This window comes from Nerophis lumbriciformis, linkage group LG23 (genome assembly GCF_033978685.3).
Source record: "Nerophis lumbriciformis linkage group LG23, RoL_Nlum_v2.1, whole genome shotgun sequence".
Classification (NCBI taxonomy): domain Eukaryota; kingdom Metazoa; phylum Chordata; class Actinopteri; order Syngnathiformes; family Syngnathidae; genus Nerophis; species Nerophis lumbriciformis.
Window position 1 is genome coordinate 40,994,411 of NC_084570.2, and position 15,912 is coordinate 41,010,322.

At 33.3% G+C, this 15,912-nt stretch overlaps 1 protein-coding gene across 2 annotated transcripts in view; it reads left to right on the top strand.

Moving 5' to 3' along the window:
- The first annotated feature begins 2,707 nt into the window (after positions 1–2,707).
- LOC133622680 (neuronal acetylcholine receptor subunit alpha-2-like) overlaps positions 2,708–15,912 on the top strand; it is a 52,191-nt gene continuing 38,986 nt past the window's right edge. Inside the window, exon 1 of one of the 2 annotated variants that reach the window (XM_061985533.2) lies at positions 2,708–2,908. In XM_061985533.2, coding sequence (XP_061841517.1) covers positions 2,833–2,908 — 76 coding nt within the window. In that variant the 5' untranslated portion in view covers positions 2,708–2,832. The remainder of the gene's footprint in view (positions 2,909–15,912) is intronic. The other variant, XM_061985534.2, reaches the window with a different exon arrangement.

Sequence of the window (15,912 nt, forward strand, 5' to 3'; positions counted from 1 at the left end):
ATGACGGGCGAATCAAGCCAGTTTCCAGTGATGCCGAGATGTAATCGTTCATGGCAGCCCTTTCTGGACCAGAGACGGAGTACAGACGCCCCTTGGGAATAGTGGCACCGGGCAGCAGGTCAATGACACAGTCGTAGGATCGGTGGGGTGGAAGTGACAGGGCCTTTGTCTTGCTGAAGACTTGTCACAGGTGGTGATAACAGGAGGGAACCAAATACAGGTGCGGAAATTCTGAGTCTGTGGCAGGATTGGCAGAAAAAAGATTAATTTCCTTGACACTTTTTCCCTGGACAGTAGAAAAAACACAGTACTTGGTACATTCCCTTCCCCATTCGCTGATCTTCCCTGTTTTCCAGTCAACATGAGGGTTATGCTGGTACAGCCATGGATGCCCCAAGATCAGAGAATGAGAGGGTGAAGTAATCAAGTATGGACAAATCTGTTCCTGATGGCAGTGAATGTTCATTTGGACAGGTTCACTGATGTGAGTGATGGTGAAAAGCTCCTTACCATTCAGAAACCTGGCCCTAATGGGTTTAGCTAGCGGTTCTGACTTGAGTCCTAGTCTCCTAGCTAAACCCCAGTCCATCAGACTCTCGTCTGCCCCAGAGTCTATTAGCGCCTCTAGATCTGAGGCCGTGTGATGAGTGATCGTGAGAGTGCGTGGCATCTGAGGTACAGCCGGAACGTGACTCACCGCCTGGGATCCCTTGGTTGGACACGAAACGACAAGATGGTCGCCCTCTCCACAGTAAAAACATCTCCCATCCATCAGCTGCTTGCGTCGCTCCTCTGGGGTCAGTCAGGCTCTCCCCAGCTGCATGGGTTCCTCCTCCCGATCAGTACGGAGGTGAGGAAGTAGCTCCAGGGGTGAAGGCTGAGTCGTTGACCAGCTAGGTGCGAAAGGACGGGTGGTTCTTCCTGCAGCAGACGGTTCTCCACCTCGCTGTTGTTTGAGCTGGGCTCGTCGGTTGTCCGTCCTGATGGCGAGTGCGATGAGGGCTTAGAGGTTGTCGGGTAGGTCCAGGGGAACGAGGAGGTCCTGTATGGAAGCTCCGAGCCCCTTCAGAAAGACGTCAGTTGTTTGGCCTCTGCTGAGTCCATAACTGGCCAGAGTATACTGTTATGTCTTGGCAAGAATGAGGACTCAGTTGCAGATGGGGAACGATTGACGCAGGCTTTTATTCTGCAGTTTCTAAGAACTCTCTTCAGACAGAGTGAACAAACAAATGGTTATAAACTCTAGACTTGATACACAATAAACAGAAAATCACTCCCGAGGGAGGAAAAATGTCGATAGCAAAATTTACACGGATCTAATAACAAAAAACAACAATCTATGATTAACTACACCAAAAGAAAATCGCTCACGAAGAGGAAGAGACGAGAAGCTATAAACAGAAACTACACTATAAAGAGCAAAGAAAACGACAAATTAAAGCGCTCCAAGAGGAGGGAAAAAGAAAGCAGAGCACTAAGAAATTAGCTCAAACAAAAACTGACCAAAAACTTTAGCAAATCAAACTCACTCTTCTTCAGAGGGTACTCGAATCGTTACCCACAAGTGTAGAATCAAATCCCGTGGTGCCCAAAGATTCACAGCCCTATAAGTATAAAAATAAAAATAAATTAAAAAAAGAGAGAGAGAGAGAGAGAGAGAGAGAGAGAGAGAGAGAGAGAGAGAGAGAGAGAGAGAGAGAGAGAGATGTGTCTATTTGACCTAATTTCCTGGATTGATAAACTAAAACAATTTGTGTTAAATCAATGATTTATTTTTGTTTGCGTTCATACTCATCATTTAACCACAGTTTAACTCATAATAAATCATGTACATAGAAATAGTCTGTTCCAGGGTCAAGCTGTTGTCGTGGAAGAACATTTGTAAGATGACCACAATAACTCATAAAGTTAAACTCACGACGCAGTAATTTGAATGATGCGGACACGTTTGTTACTGGACACGTTCTAATATACGGCCTCACAGACTTTGTATGTGTGAGTAATATGTGACTATAGTTATTTGACACGTGTTTATTCTGACAAATGTGCTGTTTTGTTGTTCCATGATTCTTACCTATGTCTAGCCTGTGTGCCATTGTGTGCTCAGCTGTTGCGTAGCTGCTGGTAGCCTTTAGCCTAGCCTTTTGTGAATGACTTGGGTTAAATAAAGTACCAATGATTGTCACACACACACTAGGTGTGGCGAAATTATTCTCTGCATTTGACTCATCACCCTTGATCGCCCCCTGGGAGGTGATAGGAGCAGTGAGCAGCAGCGGTGGCCACGCCCAGGAATAATTTTTGGTGATTTAACCCCCAATTCCAACCCTTGATGCTGAGTGTCAAGCAGGGAGGTAACGGCTCCCATTTTTATAGTCTTTGGTATGACTCGGCCGGGGTTTGAACTCACTCTAACCACAAGGCCACTGAGCAGGTAAATAGAGGAGCTTGAGGAGTTCTGACTGTTTTACACGCCTGTGTTTGGAAGCAGAAGGGGGCAAAGGACGCAGCCTTGAGGCACACCTCGGAGCTAGCATAGAGCTTGTTGTTGTTTTTCTGTGCAAAGTGTCCGTCCTCAGTTGGGAGCCGTGTGAAAGGAATAGAGGGAGGCGACGGGCGAGCGAGCGAGGGGGAGGGACGCCAGCCCGCAGAGGGACTGAAGCGTGGCGAGCAAGGAGGGGAGCGCATGCAGAAGGTTCCAGCGAGCCAGGAGACGCCAGGCAGGCGCCGCTCAGTCCAGAAGTCAGAGTGCGGGGGAGGGGGCGGACAGACAGGGAGAACATTGTTTGTCTGCTCAATAAGATGCGCTGAGGCGAGGACGGCACTGTTACTATGGCGACGTGGCGCCGCTTGACAAGGACCATGGATGCAAATAAATGCCTACTTTTCTTCACTCTCTGCACTCCGGGTAAGTTTCTTTTTACTGGCATTTTAAAACTTTGACTCATTCCGGGCTGAGATGATAAGATAAATATTGTATTTGTTCCATCATGTTTTTTAATTATTCATACCAATGTCTCCTTAAAGACTAGAAATGTTTTATTTATTTTTCAAATCAGTATCACATTTTTTCGTTTATTATTTGATGTACTTTTATTCAATATTATTATTAAATGAATAGCAATCGAAGCTATTACAGTCTATATATCTAAAAATAATAATAATGAGAATCAGAATCAGAATAAAGTACTTCTGATTCTGATTCTGATTAATATTTTTTTTAAATATATAGACTTTAATACAGAATAAATAAAATCAGAATAAAGTAGTTCTGATTCTGATTTTGATTGTTTTTTGTTTTTTTTGTTTTTTATATGTATAGACTTTAATACCTCCAAATGCCATTCATATTAGATGATTAAAAAAAAACGAATAATTATTAGTACGATTTTTAATTCTAAAAGAAATGCCTCCAAATAAATAAAAAAAAGTTAAAGTACCAATGATTGTCACACACACACTAGGTGTGGCGAAATTATTCTCTGCATTTGACCCATCACCCTTGATCACCCCCTGGGAGGTGAGGGGAGCAGTGGGCAGCAGCGTTGGCCGCGCCCGGGAATAATTTTTGGTGATTTAACCCCCAATTCCAACCCTTGATGCTGAGTGCCAAGCAGGGAGGTAATGGGTCCCATTTTTATAGTCTTTGGTATGACTCGGCCGGGGTTTGAACTCACAACCTACCGATCTCAAGGCGGACACTCTAACCACTATGCCACTGATGATATGAATTTTAGAAAAAAAACAACAACAAAATTAATCAGTTTTTAAAAACATTTCATCATTTTTAATTGCTTTAATTCAATATTTTAAGTGCTTTGAATTTGGGGCAATAGAAAGCAATAATAAGGAATAGATGATTGTTTTTCGTCTGTTTTTTATTTTTTATTATTTATGATTGCTGTTATTTATTTTGTCAATACAAACCTTTAGTGCCCCCAACAATATAACATTTACAAAATAAAAAAGCAAATATTAGAAATATGCATTATTTTTTTAATCTATTTTTTAAACTTTTCATTATTTTTTTTAATATTTTTTTTCATTCAATATATATGTTTTACTATATAGACTTTAATAGCTCCGAATGCAATTAATTTTAGATGGTTAAAAAAAGAATAATTATTAGTACGATTTTTGACTTATTTTTTTGGTATGTTACATATTTTAATTACTTTCATTTAGTAATTCTGAAAAAATGCCTCCAAATGATATGAATTTTAGAAAATAAAAAAACAACAATATTAATAGATGTTTAAAAACGTTTCATCAATTTTAATTGCTTTAATTCAATATTTTAAGTGCTTTGAATTTGGGGCAAAAAGCAATAATAAGGAATAGATGATTTTTTTTCGTCTATTTTTAATTTTTAATTATTTATCATTGCTGTTATTTATTTTTGTCAATACAAACCTTTAGTACCCCAAACAATATAACATTTAGAAAACATTAAAGCAAATATTAGAAATATGCATTATTTTTTTTTCTATTTATTTTGATTTTTATTGTTTTTTTTAATTATTTTCATTCAATATTTAATTTAAGTGCTAGGAATTTTAGAACGCAATGATAATGAATACAATGCATGATTTCATTTGTCTATTTTTGATTGTTTTTATTATTTATAATTATGTTTATTTAATATTGTATTCAACAACACAAGCCTTTAGTACCCTCAAAAGAAAAAAAGCAATAATTACACTAGAAATAATTTTTTCATCATTTTTTTGTAATTACTTTTAATACCTTCAACTGCTATGAATTTTAAACAATAGAAAGCAATACAACATGTATTATTACTTTTCTTTAATATTTAATTGTATATATTTTATTTTATACCCCAGAACAATATGAACTTTAGAAAATAAAAAAAACTATTATTACAAATATGCAATTGTTTTCCTTTTCATTATTTCTAATTCTTTGTAGTCAATATTTTATGTAAGTGGTATGAATTTTAGACAGTGGAAAGCAATAATATTGTTTTTATTATTTATAATTGATTTTTATTTAATATTTAATCAAACAATATTAGCCTTCAATACTCCAAACAATATGAATTTTAGAAAAGAAAGCAATAAGTACAACTATATGGTTGCTTTATTTAATTTGTATCATATTTTTTTAATATTTAGATTTGTCAATATAAGCCTTTAATAACCCAAAACAATATGAATTTGAGGGGGAAAAAAGCAATTATTACAAATATGCATTATTTTGTATCCATTTCTTTACTTCAATTTTTCAAATTAGTTTTTGTTCAATATTTTATTTCAGTGATATACATTTTAGACAATAAAAAGCAATAATAATGAATGTATTATTTTTTTGTGTATTTTGATTTTATTATTTAATATCTTATTCATCAATATAAACCTTTAGTACCCCCAAAACAATATGCATTTTAGAAAATAAAGAAATAATTACAAATATAAATATTTTTTTTAATCAATGGTTTATTTCTGATTACTTTTAATACCTCCAAGTTCTATGCATTTTAGACAATAGAAAGCAATAATAATAAATATATGCTTTTCTTGTCCATCATTTGCTTTATTTAATTTTCATAATATTTTTTTTAATATTTACTTTTGTCAATGTAAGTATTAAATACCCCCAAACAATATGAATTTTAGGGGAAAAAAAAAATTACTACAAATATGTAATATTTTGTATCCATTATTTTTTTACTTAAATATTTCAAATGACTTTTTGTTCAATATTTTATTTAAGTGATATACATTTTAGACAATAAAAACAATAATAATGAATATATAATTTGTTGTCTACTTTTTATTTTATTTAATATGCTTTTATTTGTTATTTACTTTTGTCAATATAAGCTTTTAATACCCCCAAAACAATAGGAATTTTAGACAACAAAAAGCAATTATTACAAATATGCATTATTTTGTATCCATTTTCTTTACTTCAATTTTTAAAATTACTTTTTGTTCAATATTTTATTTAGGTGATATACATGTTAGACAATAAAAAGCAATACCAACGAATATATGGTTTTTGTCTATTTTTTTAATGTATTATTTAATATGCTTTTATTTAATATTTTATTTACCAATAGAAGCTTCAATACCCCCAAAACAATATGAATTTTAGAAAAGAAAGCAATAATTACAACTATAATATATATCTTTTTTAATCAATTGATTATTTCTGATTACTTTTAATACCTCCAAGTTCTCTGCATTTTAGACAATGGAAAGCAATAATAACAATTATATGATTTCCTTTTCTAATTTATGGCTTTATTTAATTTTCATAATTTTTTGAAATATTTACTTTTGTCAATATAAGCCAATAAAACAATTATTACAAATATGCAATATTTTGTATCTATTATTTTTTTACTTAAATGTTTCAATTTTTTGTTCAATATTTTATTTAAGTAATATACATTTTAGACAATACAAAACAATAATAATGAATATATCATTTTTTGTGTATTATTTTAACTATTTAATATGCTTTTATTCAATATTTTAATTATCAATATAAGCCTTTAATACCTCAAAACAATATAATTTTAGGGGGAAAAAAAGAAGAAGCAATTATTACAAATGTGCATTATTTTGTATCCATTTTCTTTACTTCAATTTTTTAAATTACTTTTTGTTCAATATTTTTTTAAGTGATATACATTTTAGACAATAAAAAACAATAATATTGAATATATTTTTTGTCTATTTTTTTTAAATGATTTAATATGCTTTTATTTAATATTTTATTTATCAATACAAGCCTTTATTACTTCAAAACAATATGAATTTTAGAGAAGGAAAAAAGCAATAATTACACCTATAAATCATTTTTTAATCTATTTTTTTCTTTTTATTTGACCTAATTACTTTGAAAGGAATAATAACAAATAAATGTGATTGTTTTCCCTCTGCTGCGTTGCCCGAGTGACCTGCTAATGCGCCTGGCGAGGGCGGCGTGCAAACAGTGCTAACAGATATGTGCTGATTGTGCACTCTTGGCCCAAGAGAACACATTGATCAAACCAGGACAGAATTGGGTCCAACCAGCGGCAAACTAAATCTAGAGGAAGCAGTTTGGCATGTGGGACTTTTTAGTAGACATAAAAAAAACAAAAGTCTATTTCAAATCATTTCCTGGATTGATCAACCAAAAAATAATTGGTGTTAAATTAATTATTTTTTTGTGTTCATACTCATCGTTTAACCTCAGTTGACCCCGTAAGAAATCATGTAAATAGAAATAATCTGTTCCAGGGTCAAGCTGATGTCGTGGGAAAACATTAGTAAGATGGCCACAATAATTCATAACTCATGACGCAGTAAATTGAAAATGCGGACACGTTTGTTACTGCCTACGAGACTATGCAACTATAATTATTTGATACTTGTTAATATTGAAAAATGTGCTGTTTTATTGTTCCATGATGCTATCGTGTGCTTAGCTGTTGTGTAGCTGCTAGTAACCTATTGAGTAGCATGTTTATTTTTTGTAAATGACTTGACTAAAATAGAAGAAATTGTGTGTTTATTGGAGGACATTTAGATGTTTATTTTGCACAAGTAAATACGCTGCAGGACTGCTTGTATCGCACATGATATCACACACACAAGTAAACACGCTGTAGGACTGCTTGTATCGCACATGATATCACACACAAGTAAACACCCTGCAGGGCTGCTTGTATCGCACATGATATCACATACACAAATAAACACGCTGTAGGACTGCTTGTATAGCAAATGATATCACACACAAGTAAACACGCTGCAGGGCTGCTTGTATGGCACATGATATCACACACAAGTAAACATGTTGCAGTACTGCCTGTATCGCACATTTTACATGAAAGCATATATAATCCAAGATTTGTTTTTTTGCTGATATCGGACCGATATCTGATGTCAATATCAGATCTCTACATGAAAATGTTTTTCTTGCAAAATTACGACTTTTTCAGAAAAAAACATGTATCGTCGGCTAGAAAAATGTTTTCTACTACCACTCCTTTTTTTTTACCAGGATCATTCGATTTTATTTAGTATAATTAAGACTTTTTCTTAAAAAAATACTTTTATTTTATGTATATATATATATATATATATATATATATATATATATATATATATATATATATATATATATATATATATATATATATCCAAAACACATTCATTTTTTGTATATATATATATATATATATATATATATATATATATATATATATATATATATATATATATATATATATATATAAATGTATATATATATATATATATATATATATATATATATATATATATATATATATATATATATATATATACAAAAAATGAATTTAATTTCAAGATTAAAGCACAAAATAAAAACAAATGTGTTTAGTGTAGATGAAGACTTTTAATCGCACAAAATCAGACTTAATTTTACAAAAAGTCTCCAAATATTACAACTTATCGAGAAAAAAAATGATTTGCCAGAAAAATTTTACTTTATTTGGTAAAAATACGACATTTAAAAAAAAAAAAAAAAAAACTTGACTGAACAGTTTTCACACAAAATAGGAATTTATTACTACTATTTTATTTTTATTTACCAAAAAAAACAGGACTTTTTCTGGGGGAAAAAATACTTTATTTTCACAAAATCAGATTTCATTTTAAAAAAAATTAACAATTATTTGCCAGAAAAATGTGACTTTATTTTGTAAAATGACGACATTCTCTGAAAAAACATGACTTTATTGTCATATTCTCTGAACATTTTTCATACAAAATAGAAATGTATTTTCACAAGATTGCGTTTTTTTGTCCCGAAAACAAATACAAAACTATGACTTTTTTTTTCCATACAAAATCCTTTTCTTGCACGAGGACTTTCTCTTAAAAAAAAAGAAATATTACTACTTTTAACCAAAATTTTTTAATTTTGTTTGTAAAAAAAATTGGACTTTTTTTCTGGGAAAAAATGACTTTAATTTCACAAAATCAGATTTAACAGAAAATGTGCCTTTTTTTTTGTAATTTACGACACTTTTGAAAGAAAAACACTTTTTTATTTTTGTATTCTCTGAACAGTTTTCACACAAAAAAATAATACATTTTCGCAAAATTGCTTCTCTTTTTACCCCAGTTTTTTTTAATACAGAATAATAATAATAACATTTACTTTGTTAGCTTACAATTTTCCTATGAAAAATATGAACATATTCTTGTAAGAGAAAACTTTCTCCAGTATAAAATTTCACTAATATTACTATTTTAACCAGAATTTTTTTGTTTCAAAAATATGACCTTTTTTTTTTTTTTTTTCTCAAAGTGTAATTATTATCCATGAATTCAATAATAATTAGTTGTATTAATTATGAACGTTTTCACACACATAAAAAGAGAAGATTAAAACATGTTTTCCCCCAAATAAAAACAAATGTGTTTATTGTAAATTAGGACATTTTATTACATATAATCAGACTTTTTTTTTTTTTACTTTAAAAAGGGAAATTATTTGCCAGGAAAATGTGACCTTATTTGGGAAACGATAACATTTCCTGGAAAACATGACTTTGAATAATAATGTATTTTTATTTAAAAACAACCATCTTCAATTTTCAAACTAAATCTGACAAATGTGTAACATTGTTCTAATGATTATTACCTATGTCTAGCTTGTGGGCTATCGTGCGCTCAGCTGTTGCGTAGCTGCTTGCTTCTCGTAGCCTGCAGCCTAGCATGTGGACCAAAAAGGGAAGAAAGGAGCAAAGTCTCAGTGATTACGACACATTTTACGACAGGTGTTTTTCTCTCTGACACACGGAATGTTCCGTGGGCGAATGTTCCCGCAGAGCGCCTGCTTTGACCCGCACATTGTTAGCCCGCTAGCCCCGCCTCCTGAAGCTATTACGCTGCTTTTAGCGCGCCTCCATTTAATATCCGGGGCTTTGTCCCTACGCCGCTGACGGTGATGAAGCAAAGGTCACGCCTCCCTCGTACTCCGTGTCACCGCTTGATGGACGCCGCCTCGCACGGACAGAAAGAAAGAACAAAACAAAAGAAAAACGAGGTCACGGCGAGGAGGAATAAAAAGAGAAATAAATGGTTGTGTTTAATAGGATATTGATTCTACGTTTGGGGATGCGTGTTTGCAGGACTGTCCGTAGATAAAAGACTTGATTAAAAATCATACCAGCATACGGGAAGTTGTTTTCAGGGTGCTACTGTCCCCTAGTGGTGGTTTATGGGATAGCAGTTGTATTGAGTTATGTTGGCGTATCCAACTCATTCCATTTTGAAGGGTTTTATTCCTCACAACTGTAGATAGTGGGGCTGGGAATCTTTGGCCACCCAACGATTCGATTCAACTCCTGGGGTGACGATTCGATTCAAACCAATTCTTATTTGGTATGATAATTATAATAAAAGTTTCAAATTTAAAAAAAAATTTTTTACAGGTTAGAAAATCTACTTCTGGTTGATTGAGATGGCCTAAAAAAAGTTGTTAAAATAATTTATTCTTATAAAAAAATATATATTATATATAATAATATATATAAGCGGGCAGCACGGTGGCACCGGGGTTAGTGCATCTGCCTCACAATACGAAGGTCCTGAGTAGTCTTGGGTTCAATCCCGGGCTCGGGATCTTTCTGTGTGGAGTTTGCATGTTCTCCCCGTGACTGCGTGGGTTCCCTCCGGGTACTCCGGCTTCCTCCCACCTCCAAAGACATGCACCTGGGGATAGGTTGATTGGCAACACTAAATTGGCCCTCGTGTGTGAATGTGAGTGTGAATGTTGTCTGTCTGTCTGTGTTGGCCCTGCGATGAGGTGGCGACTTGTCCAGGGTGTACCCCGCCTTCCGCCCGATTGTAGCTGAGATAGGCTCCAGCGTACCCCACGACCCCAAAAGGGAATAAGCGGTAGAAAATGGATGGATGGATGGATGGATGGATGGATGGATATAATTTTTAGTATGACATTTTTATTTCATTTTGTAAAATTAAGATGTTTTTTTTCCATGCAAAATATTTTTCTTACAAGATAACTTTCTCTAGAAAAAAAGAAGAAATATTTCTACTACTATTGTTTTTTTATACCAAAAATTATTAATTTTGTTTTGTAAAAATTCGATTCAGAATCGATTCTTGATTCAAACTAATTCAAATAATGATTTTTTTTTTTTTTTTTTTTTTTTTTTACAGGTTAGAAAAGCTACTTCTGGTTGCACAAAAAAATCCCCCAACCCCGTCCCCCCCCCCAAAAAAAATCTGATTCCTATATTGAATGTTGGTATAATAATTATAATAAACTTTTTTTTTTTTTTTTTTTTTTTTACAAGTTAAAGCTACTTCTGGTTGCATTGAGATGGCCTGAAAAATGTTTTAAAAAAATGGATTCTTATTAAAAAAAATGTTTTACTATATATCATTTTATTACAGAATGTTTATTTAATTTTGTAAAATTAAGACTTTTCTTCTTTTTTCCCAAAATAAAAACACATTTGTTTATTGTAGATTTTTATCACACAAAATTAGACTTAATTTTAGAAAATTAAAACATTTTTTTGCTAGACATTTTCTGGAAAAAAATCCATGACTTTATTCTCGTATTCTCTGAACAGTTTTCACACAAAATAGGAATTTATTTTCACAAAATTGCTTTTTTTGTCCAAAATTGTTTTAATTAAGACTTTTTTTTCCATACCAAAATATTGTTCTTGCAAGATAACTTTCTCTAGAAAAAAAAGAAGAAATATTACTACTACTATTTTTTTAACCAAAAAACATTAATTTTGTTCGATTCAGAATCGATTTTTGATCAAAACCGATTCTTGCAATGTGTTACTTGGTATAATAATTATAATGAAACTTCAAAAAAAAATTTGTCTTTATTTTCGTATTCTCTAAACAGTTTTCACACAAAATAGGGGAAAACAATTATCAAAATTGCTTTTTTTTGTCCCAAAACATTGAAATTAAGACTTTTTTTTTTCCATACGGAATATTTTTCTTGCAAGAGAACTTTCTTTTGAAAAAAAAAAAAGAAGAATATTACTGCTACTATTTTTTTTTTGACCAAAAAATATTAATTTTGTTTGGTAAAAAAAACGATTCAGAATCAGTTTTGGATTTGCAATCATTATTTTTTAACAGGTTGGAAAAGCTACTTCTGGTTGCATTAAAATCGCCTAAAAAATGGTAAAAAAAAAAAAAAAAAAAAAAAGTATTCTTACAAAAAAATGAATTGTTTTATTTTATATAATTTTTTCAAATTGATTTTTGGAAATTATTTAAATCACGCTGAATAAGAATCACGATTCAGAGGTGAATGGATTATTTTGTGCACCCCAAATAAACAGTCCCACTTCATAATCAATCATAATTAACAGTGCCTCAAGTGGTTGTAGACAAGTACTGCACTCAAAGACTTTACACACAATTTTGCAGACTTGACCAAGTTCTTCTTCTTTCCTCATCGTTTCCGTTCGTGTTTCCATGGTTAATAGGGCTGTCAATTTTTCTTTTTTTTCAAATGACTCGCGATTCTTGTTTGTAGCAATTTTTAATCGTATCCCAAAAAAATTTAAATCGATTTTAAATGTTTTTTCCTCATCAAAATCAGACTTCATTTAAAAAAAAGAAAAAAAAAAGGTTTTGGCAGAAAAAAATAATTTTGTAAAATGAAGACGTTGTCTGGAAAAACATGACTTTATTCTCGTATTCTCTGAACATATTTCACGCAAAAAAGGAATTTATTTCAAAGAAAAAAAAAAATTCCTCAAAATAATTTTTTTTTGTTGACTGTAATTAATAAACACAGTTTTTGTTAAAAAAAAAAAAAAAAAATTTTTTTTTTTTTTTTTTTTTTTTTTTACATTGTTTTTTTTTAAAAATCTGTCCTGTCCAGCCACTTTATTAAATGTTTGGATATAATTTTATCAAACAAAAGCAGTTTTGTAGACATTTGTCAGATCTCTTTATCTATTTTATGGAGGAATGTAGTTAATTATTGAACTGTCACACAATGTTATTAAAAAAAGTATTGATTTTGAATCGAGAATATTATATTGAGCCGATATGACATCAACAGGAGTCATACATATTTGTATTATTTAGTAGTGTGGAATGTTAGAGACGGTTTGAACAAGTGAAATGAGTCAAACAATGGTAGCTATGAAAAACACTAACATATTTATTATTAATGGTCTGGAATGGACCTATGCTGTCTTTAAGTGGAAGTGGAGTGGTAATTGGTATTTTTGGCGACACCGAGCAGTCACAATAATTCAGAAGGTTAAGGTCATCCGTTGAATGATGCGGACACGTTCCTGAGTACTTTCTAATACTGACGTTGTATGTGTAAGTAATATGCAACTCTAATTATGTGATTCTTGTTTGTATTGATTTACACTGCAATATTGTTCAATGATTATTGCCTATGTCTTGCTTGTGTGCTTAGCTGTTGTGTAGCTGCTAGCTCCTAGTAAACTAAAGCCTAGCATGTAATGAAAACGACTTGACTGAAATAAAATGTGCACAAGTAAACACGCTGCAGGACCACTTGTATCAAATATTTTTTATCACCAATATCATCTGATACTTGTTTTTTTGCCGATATCAAACAGATATACAATATTAATAACATCAGATCAGAACACTCTCATTAAACACGGAAATGTGCAATACCTCATGTATATGTGTGTTTAGTGTATATCTAAGTACTCAAGTATAAAACCCACCATCAAAACAGAACAATAATACTGTCACTTAAATAAAATAAAGACTACAGTACTCCAAGTTTTAAATAAAGCAGCGTACGTGATGTATCCACTGACACAAATTAGCATCAAGCTCGTCGCTCACTTTCTTCCTACCTCCACCAGATGAGCGAGCCCGTTTTCCATCGATTGCCGACTGAGATAGTAGTTCTCCCTTTTTTTGTTTCCATTCTCGTACACGTTTTGGGTCAATGTTAAACTGCCTGGCCGCTGCCAAACCAGAATTCTGCTACGCATACTTCACAACCGCTAGCTTGAACTTTAAGTCAAACTTTCTATTCTTCTTCCCCTTTAAAGCATTCCCGTCCATCAGTTGTGGTGTACCGGTATCCTGTTCATTCAACTCACTGCTACTGTTGCTTGCCATGTTGAAACATTTCCTGGTGGGTTTGTTGCTGTCGTTGAGTGTGTGTTACGCTATATGCGGTGACCCATTGCAATATGTGGATTACCCAGAATCCCTACGAAACGTATGCTGTTACCGTAATTACCAGAATTACTGCACCTTTGCTTTTCCTTTTAGCTTATAAATTGGGCTTAATGAAATCAATATGATTTTAATCAAAATTATGCAAATAACAGCTCATGGGCGGCTATTTGGACATGGGCGGTTATTAGGAAGAGGCGGTTAATTCACAAAATGGGGTCAGACCCCGGGCGGCTATTAGGACATGGGTGGTTATTTGCACAAGGGCGTTTATTTGGTAATATACGGTATATATTTCCGTGTGTATACACATGTGTGTGTTTGTGTGCATACCTATATATGTTTATATATATATATATATATATACAGTGTTGGGTTAGTTACTGAAAACCAGTAACTAGTTACAGTTACTAGTTACTTTATTTCAAAAGTAACTCAGTTACTAACTCAGTTACTTACACCAAAAAGTAATGCGTTACTGTGAAAAGTAACTATTTAGTTACTTCTTTTTTTCTTCTTTTTTTTTTAAAGCTCCCATTAATGCCCTTTTTGCCTTCATTTCAGTACTGTTATTGCACTGGAGAATAATACAATCTGTTGATCAACTTGACATACATTTTTATTTTCCTTTTAACATAATGAATGAAAAACAGTGCAACATATAAGGCATTCCTCCTTTCTTTAAACTTGGACCAATGACCATTAATAAAAAACAAGTTTAAGTGCAACATAAGAAGAAACATCATCTTCCTTGAAACATAGGTAGTGAAATAAAGCCTGACATCTGGAGTGATGCTGCTGTCTTCCACACTTGGAGCCATGGATTGTAGAATCCTTGTTTTCAGTGGCAGGATCATTGACACAGATGGTGAAGTTTCAGTGCTCAGTAGAGATGGAACACTTTTAAGCACCTGGAGGACCTCATCTGCCACTCTCACATCATCATCAGACAGGGTGACATTTGTCTTCAGGGTGTTGTGGGTCAATGCAGAGTATATAGCTGCCTGCTGCTCCAACATATCATAAGTGGAGTTCCACCTCGTTGGGACATCATGTATGAGCAGGCAGCTTTAGCATTTCTTGCTTTGTCTTAAGCACATGAGCAGCTGTTGTGCTTGGGTGGAAGTAAGAAACCTTCCTGATCCTCCCAAAGAGGCGCTCCATCCTATTGACTGAGATTCCCTTCTGTGATGCCAAATTCACTACATGTGCAAAGCACCTATCTGTGGTCCCAGTCCTGCCTCATTCTCTGTAATTATTTGATTTTTGGCATTATCACATGTGACTGGGATATCTTTATCTTCCATTCCTCCACTGCTTGTGTCAGTACCTGCGCAAGGTGACTCTCGTAGAGGGGGCGTGTCTTCTCATCTCCCAGTCTGCTGTGATGAAGTGAGCGCTTATAGTTCCGCTGGACGTCCACCCGTCTGTCATGAGCGCAACAGCTGATGCTCGGGATAGTTCATCCACAACTTTTTTCTTCTCCTGCTCATAAAGATCTGGCACAATCTTATTGCTGAAGTGGGTGCGCGACGGGATGTCGTAACGTGGTTCAAGCACGTTCAGCATGTGTTTAAAACCCTCGTTTTGCACAACCGAGTCTGCACTTATAAACACACCGATTCAATGGCGGGGGCGTTCAAGCTCCTCCGTTACTCCGCTCGCCATGACCACGCTGTGTGTGGACTGAACGTGACAACAACTTTTTTTTGTTTGTTTC